This window comes from Pteropus vampyrus, unplaced genomic scaffold (genome assembly GCF_000151845.1).
Source record: "Pteropus vampyrus isolate Shadow unplaced genomic scaffold, Pvam_2.0 Scaffold7, whole genome shotgun sequence".
NCBI classification, from domain to species: domain Eukaryota; kingdom Metazoa; phylum Chordata; class Mammalia; order Chiroptera; family Pteropodidae; genus Pteropus; species Pteropus vampyrus.
Genome location: NW_011888788.1, coordinates 304,569 through 311,341, shown reverse-complemented (window position 1 = coordinate 311,341; position 6,773 = coordinate 304,569). Strand labels below are relative to the sequence as shown.

Sequence of the window (6,773 nt, the reverse complement as noted above, 5' to 3'; positions counted from 1 at the left end):
GAGCTGAATCAGTTAACAGGTATAAATAAAGCCTTTAGAACAGACCTGGCACATCACAATCAGTAAGTTTTAATTTAGTAACAGAGTGAAACTGGGACTAAGACCTCCTGACTCCAAGTCAATACCAGTGTTCTACTGTATCCCATTAATTTCCAGGGCCCCAATGCCACCTTTCGTCTATGTCACTGTCATGGTACCCAAAGATCACCATTCAGCAATCTGCCTTTACCCAGGGGATTTCTAAACTCTGAGGCCTCCAGCTATAGCAGAGAATTCAGTTGCTTTTTAGAGGCCTTGGGCAGTGGTGGCCAGGTGCTGAGCCTAAGGTTTCCCTAGGCACTCAACAGGCTGGAGAGAGTAGGGGGTGGGAGGGGGTCTTCAGGCCAACAACCAATCCACTGCTAAGACCCTGGTCTCCTTCCCCACACTATTCTCCCCTCATTTTACTAAATTCTACTTCCCCATGCCTCTCACACTCCCAGAGAGAACCTCTACCTACCACTCACCTGTGACCTTATACTGTGCTCACCTGGGCATGTCTTCTGCATGCTTCATGCAGGAAACTGTGTAGCCTTTTCTAATACAGTGCCTGGCTCAGTCACCACTGAACATTGGTGCATAGACAAGACCACCCCCACGGGCCAAGGTTCCCATCTATGTCAAGTTACCTATAGGTACCTTAGGTACAGCAAACGTCAAATAATTGCTGAAGTAGAGCTAGTGTCTTAACAAGTTGAGATAAGCTGGGCTCCCAGCTTTTCCAAATTTCTATTTGGTTTCATGAGCCTTAAGAGTTTGTCCTGCAGTATATTTTTTTTTTGTCCTTAGGCTCAGTCTGTGCTTTAGAGAAAGCACTAGAATTTCTTGAGTTTGACAATGAATTCTGGCTTGTTTGCTGTCTTCTTCTAAGTGGCAGTAATCCTAAACTTAGTTCTAGCTGCATTCAGGACAAGGTCCTTGAGCAATGGAAACAAGGAGATAAAAATTATAGATGTCTTAACTTTTTGTGAAAAGTATTCAAAAGTTAAATAGACACCAACCCATCAACCAAATAATTTACAGGATTGCTAATCTGGTTTTAAAAAGCCCCAGGGGCTGGTTTGAATGCTACCATTAACTCCTTTGGGGCAAGTCCTGTCCCTTTTCTGGGCTTCAGTTTCCTTCCCTGTGAAACAGAAGGCCAGATCAGACATCTAAGACTGCTGTAGACTCTCTGAAGCTTCTGTTTTCTACATAATGCTCTAGGTAGGACTTGTTTGGTCTATGTTCAAAGATAAGTCAAGATTACTTATCCACACGTTCCTAGGCTCCCTTCTTATAAGCCCACCTTCTCTGCCAACTTTTGATTCTTATTCCTCTTAATTCTGTACAACACTCTGTAAAAAGCCCTTGTTAATGAGCCAACTTGCCTTTTCCTCCTGGGACTTTGATTAGCATTTAAGTCTTCTACAAGTCCTCAAACTTTTCAAATTAAGTTCCTTTGGGGCAAAGAGTGTTTTTTTCCCTCCCTGCAAATAACACTGTAGGGATTCAGTAAAAGTACAGGCATACCTCGTTTTATTGCATTTTGCTTTATTGTGCTTCACAGGTGTTGCTTTTTTTCTTTTTAACCAACTGAAGGCAATACTCTCCACCAGCACAAAGATTACAACTAGCTTTATTGTGGTATCTGGAACCGAACCAGCAATATCTTCGAAGTATGCCTGCACGTGGATTTGGATCAATTGAGATTTAAAGGCAAATCAACGTTTTTTGGTGTTTCAAAAGTATTCTAAGTTGCAGAAGACTGGGAAAAGGTGATGGTAAAGGACTTTCTATTTAATAATAAAGCTGAACCAGATTCCTTCCAGCTGTTACATTTCTGCATGATATCAGTATGCTGTAAACCCAGTGCCCGAGGGCAGATTAGGATTGCTAAACTGCCAGGAAAATGGAGTAATTTGGGTCTTTGTTCTCCAGGTTAACATTAAGGAGCAAAAAAACCCATCTAATGCCTATTTACTGCTTTCTAAAGTAACGCTTGACATGTAAATTTCAACGTCAGTTTCATAAGCCCAGGCAATAGCTTTAGTCTTTAATGCTCTATCTCTGAGCCCAACTTTACTTGACTCGTAATACTCAAATACTTAAGACTCCAAACTACTAAAAGGGACATAAAGCAAAATATATTTCTTTAGGCCTGTTTTAGTTCACAAAGGGAAGAAAAAAATACCAGTGTTTCTGTCAACTTGGTGTTCCTGACAACACAGGAAATAGAATGTGTTCCATGATAAAACAAGCTTGGGAAACTTGAATAAAAACTCTGAATTTCAAATGGGATGATGGCAGAAGATTCGAAATACAGCCTGAACTTACTGAGGCAGTGAATTCTTCCTTATCTGGAGTACTTACTGACATCCCAGGCTGCACAGCAACCCTGTGACAAAGGTATCCTTATCTTGGGGGTAAAGGAATGCTTCGCACAGGTTTGAAGCAATTTGTCGGTCTCATGCAGTCAGTTTAGATAGGTCATGGCTGCAAGTAAGTCTAACCTCAAAGCCCATTATATTAACCACGATGCTATGCTGCCACTGTTTACTGTGGAGTCGTGATCAATTCTATAGGTGAGGGAAGTTTGAACAGTACAGTTGACCCTTGAACAAGGGTTTGAACTGCGTGGGTCCATTTATATTTTTTCCAATAAATACCGTAAATGTTTTCAATAAATACTGTAAATGTATTTTTTCTTATGATTTTAACACTTTCTCTAGCTTACTGTATAAGCATACAGTATATATAATATGTATAACACACAAAATATGTGTTAATTGACTGTTATCGGTAAGACTTCTGGACATATATGTGGGCAAGGGAGGGTTGGCACCCCTAACCCCTGCATTATTCAAGGGTCAACTGTATTTATATGTAGGGAGATGAAGCAAAGACTTCAAATTCAGGCTGAAGTTTCAAGACTGGCATCAATGCACTGAGGGTAGAAGAGGATCATTTGGCGAAGTAAATTCCCACATCCCAAGGCAGTCAGTCATGTAATACTGAAGTCCACAACATGCGTTAACTGTAGTGGAGAAGACAGTCTAAGAATTAAGAGCTTGTAAAATACAGGTGAACTAAAAGAATCTACTGGAAAGTCTTTTCAAATCAAATATAGCTGCCCTGGGGGGAAGGTGGGCTTTTCAGGATGGATGAGGCAGGGATGGGCATAAAAAGTGGAAGCCTATTTTGAAAAAGAACTCTATGGGATATTGATCATGTCCTTCACCCCACTGTCAAACAATGACTTGAAATGGGTCAGGGAGTTCTCCTGGGATGGGGTCATTGGATTTTAAAGTCAGGCAAAAGCTCCAATGCTCTATCCAACACCACCCCAAATCCGACCCATTCAGTCACCTCTAATTCATGCTAGGGTAAGGAGGGCAAAATCACCCATTGGAAAGGATCTAGTCCTTGAATCAAGACAGATCTACGTTCACATCATTTAATTTATTAAAAAATTGTAAAGAAACCAGGAGTACAATGTGACTCCCCTTATAAGCTGATTAACCTTCATTAACTTACATTTGTTCATAGCTAATCCTTAGATTATAGAAAGAGGATTTACTCTTAGTATTACCTAAAGTCACTTCTGTAAGACATCTAGGACATAGTTGGGACTCAGATTAGTAACCTCTCCCCTGAGAAAGTCTCCTCAGGCTCTTCAAGCCCAGTGGCCCTCTCCTCTGAACAAATCCTTGGCTACCTGTAGTACGAACAAGATATGAGTACTGAGTACTCAGGATGAACACACTCCTTAACTGTAGTGAAAACCCTGAAACTTCGATTAGCCCTCCCAAAGACTATAAAGGCCTCTTGCCTCACTGAATCCCATCTCCCTATAAATAAAACCACTCCCAAGCCAGCCTCAGAGGATTAAAAAAAAGATTAAGAATGTAAAAAGGACTAAAAAGTTGTTAGATGTTGTTATGTGACAGCTCTGGGCCCACCTGTGGGGTTATTATTGTGCAGGCCCCAGAGGACTTAGCCAGAAAACCAAGTTTGTTTGACTGCCTTGGGATGAATGACTGGGGGTCTCAAAGCAAAAGGAAGACTAGGAAGCATGAGTTTAGGAGGTGGAGCTGGGGGGTCAGGATATTTGTAACCAGACAGAGAAGGGGTGTGGGATCTAGTACGGTTTTTTCTTTTTGTTTGCTTTGGGAGGGAAAGAGAAGAGGCCCTAGAGAGTGAGGGGGCTTTCAGCAGCTCTTCCACCAACTCTGAACCCAACCCCCTCCACTCGCTGACCGTACTAGACGTTTCATAATAATGGCTCACACATATTGAGCACTTATTAAGACAATGATTAGCACTTAATAAGCGCTCGTTATGAAAATACCAGCTAACGTTTGCGCCAAGGTCCTGAGTTGAGAAGTAGGCCCAAATAGCTGGGCCCTGAAAAGGAGGGTGTGTCTGGGCCCAGGGTGACAGGACTAGGGCCTAGGAGTCCCGAGGTCAGTTTGAACCAAGGCGTCCACATCACTGGGTCCAGGCCCTGCCCAGGAGGGATGGCTCGCAGGGCTCCTACCTTTAAGCGAGGTCTCCACCAGGCGCAGGTAAAGCTGCGAGCTCTTGTTACCGTGGCTCATACGCTGAGCTAGCCCGTTGCGCTGCAGGACGCACTCCTCAAACTGCACCACGTTCTGGTGGCGCCGCTTGAGGCTGGTCAGGGCCCAGAATTCGGCCAGCGCCAGCTCCACATTTTCCGGGGCGTCGCAGCGGATCTTCTTGACCGCCACCCTGGCCCCGCTGCGCCCGGCCACTGCCTCATAAACCACGCCGTAGCTGCCGCGCCCGATCTCTGCCAACAGGCTGTAGCGTGGCCGCGCGGACCCACTGCCGCCCTCCGGCCGCCGCCGCGCCAAGTAGGCCTCGCCCGGGGCCTCGGCCGCCACCGGATCCATGGCCTGGGCCGCTGCCGCCGGCCTCAGCTTCGCGCTGGGCGCCCGCGGCACTGGGCTTCGCCTTTTCCGCTCCGGGCTTTGTGTACCTCTGCGGGCGCCGTCCTCTTTCCCCGTTTCCATGGCTGCGGGCGGCGGGGGGAGCAGCAACGGCGCTGCCCGGGCCCCCCCTGCCTCATCCCTCCGTCCGGCCCCGGGACGAGGAGGAGCGGGAGCTTGGATTGTGACCTACGGGTGAAAGAATCGGTTAAACGACCAGGCCGAGGCGGGGAGGAAAGGAGCGCAGGCCGCAGAGCGTCCCACCTCCTCCTCCTCCGGCCGCCGCGGCCCCTTTAAGACGGAAGCCCGGCTGCTCATAGAATCAGGGAGGGGAGGGGAAAGCGGGAAAGACGAAACCATTGGCAGTGACTCAGAGGGGGAACCGGAAAGAAAAGCAATTTCCCCCCATTTCTGTTAATTCATCGTGTAGGAATAGGAAATACAAGGACCAATGGTCTTCACGATTTATTAAAATCTCCTTAAGAAGCAATTCTGACTATGGAAATCTTTTTTCCTGCAGCCCCCCTCATGAGTTTCCCCCTCCCCACGTTCCGCCTTGTGTTCTCCGGGGTGTAAACAGTCCATTGAATTAAGCTCGAGCAGAGCCCAGCGGAATGACCCAAGTCCCCGAGGGCGGCGGGTAGAGGGGGTGCGCTTGAAAGTTAGGCGTCCCGGAGCGCAGCAAATCCAGGGCCCAGTATTATTTCCCAAAGGCCCGAGGCGACCAGGGTAGCTCCAGCCTCGGCACTTACTTTTACTCTGCAGACTGCGTTCTTACCTGGCCGGCGCCTCTCCACTTCCGGGCGGCCCGTTTCCCCCCTGGAGCCTCCGGCTGGGGATGGTCCACTCCCGGCCAGGGCAGCCTTCGGTACCGAGTGGCGCGAGCAGTGGCCAGCAACGGGTGCGCGCTAGAGTCTGCTGCTGCACGGGTAGGAGCAGCGCCGCGCGTGGGGGAGAACCGAGCGTCCAGGCTCCCGCGGCTCTCCACGTGTTCGCGCCAGCTGATCCCTTTACATAACTTCTTTATATAAGCCGCACCTCCCGCAGGCACTCGGGCCAGCGGGGGCTCCTGGTGGCCCATTCCCCGGGAGGCCGGTCGAGTGCTGAGCCGCTCGGGTCTTGCCAAGGTCGACCGAGCAGCCGCAGCCGGGGCCCAATCACAGGCGAGAACACTCAACCTACAAAAAGTAGGCGCCAAATTCCCGCGATCCGCTGCGGCCTCCAGATCTTCGCAGCCGCTTGCGCACCGCAACCTTCTGACCTCGCCAGTGCTGCGTGATTAGGAACTGCATGCAGTAGACGCCTAATAAATACTAATTGGTTGATCAGATTGGTCGATTTGATTGATTCATAGCTCGTTCCTGGGAACCGCGCTGACTGGGTTGGAATCCACAGCCTGCCTCCAATTAGCCCCTTGATCTTGGGTTTATCATTGCTCCAACAGGATCCTCATTTTCCTCTTCTGCAAAATGTGTCGACTGGGCCTAAACTCCTAGGGTTGCATGGGTTTTCGAATATTTTAACTGCTCTGTACCTCAATGCTTAGTAGATGCCCGATATTTGTTAACTCAATCTACAGATATGTATTGCATTCCGATAATGTGCTAGGCACCCTTTAAGTCGCTGGGGGAAAGAGCAGTAAACAAGATAGTCACTTACCTTAGTTGAGGTTCTGTACCACGGGATGGAGACCAGTCATGTCCATCACCTTGGGCAAGTTTCTTGTGTCTGTAGGATGGTTGATTGTATAACAGGTTAATTGTATAACTTAGAACAGGAGAGGGCTTTGCACACGATAAATGT

General features: G+C 47.9%; 1 protein-coding gene across 1 annotated transcript in view; it reads right to left on the bottom strand.

Moving 5' to 3' along the window:
• Positions 1–6,255, bottom strand: part of STK35 (serine/threonine kinase 35) — a 42,993-nt gene extending 36,738 nt beyond the window's left edge. The window contains exons 1-2 of the mRNA XM_011369351.2: positions 5,749–6,255; positions 4,559–5,159 (exon numbers count right to left, since the gene is read on the bottom strand). Of these exons, the coding sequence (XP_011367653.1) occupies positions 4,559–5,159; positions 5,749–6,051 (904 nt within the window). The 5' untranslated portion in view covers positions 6,052–6,255. The remainder of the gene's footprint in view (positions 1–4,558; positions 5,160–5,748) is intronic.
• Between the last annotated feature and the right edge of the window lie 518 nt (positions 6,256–6,773).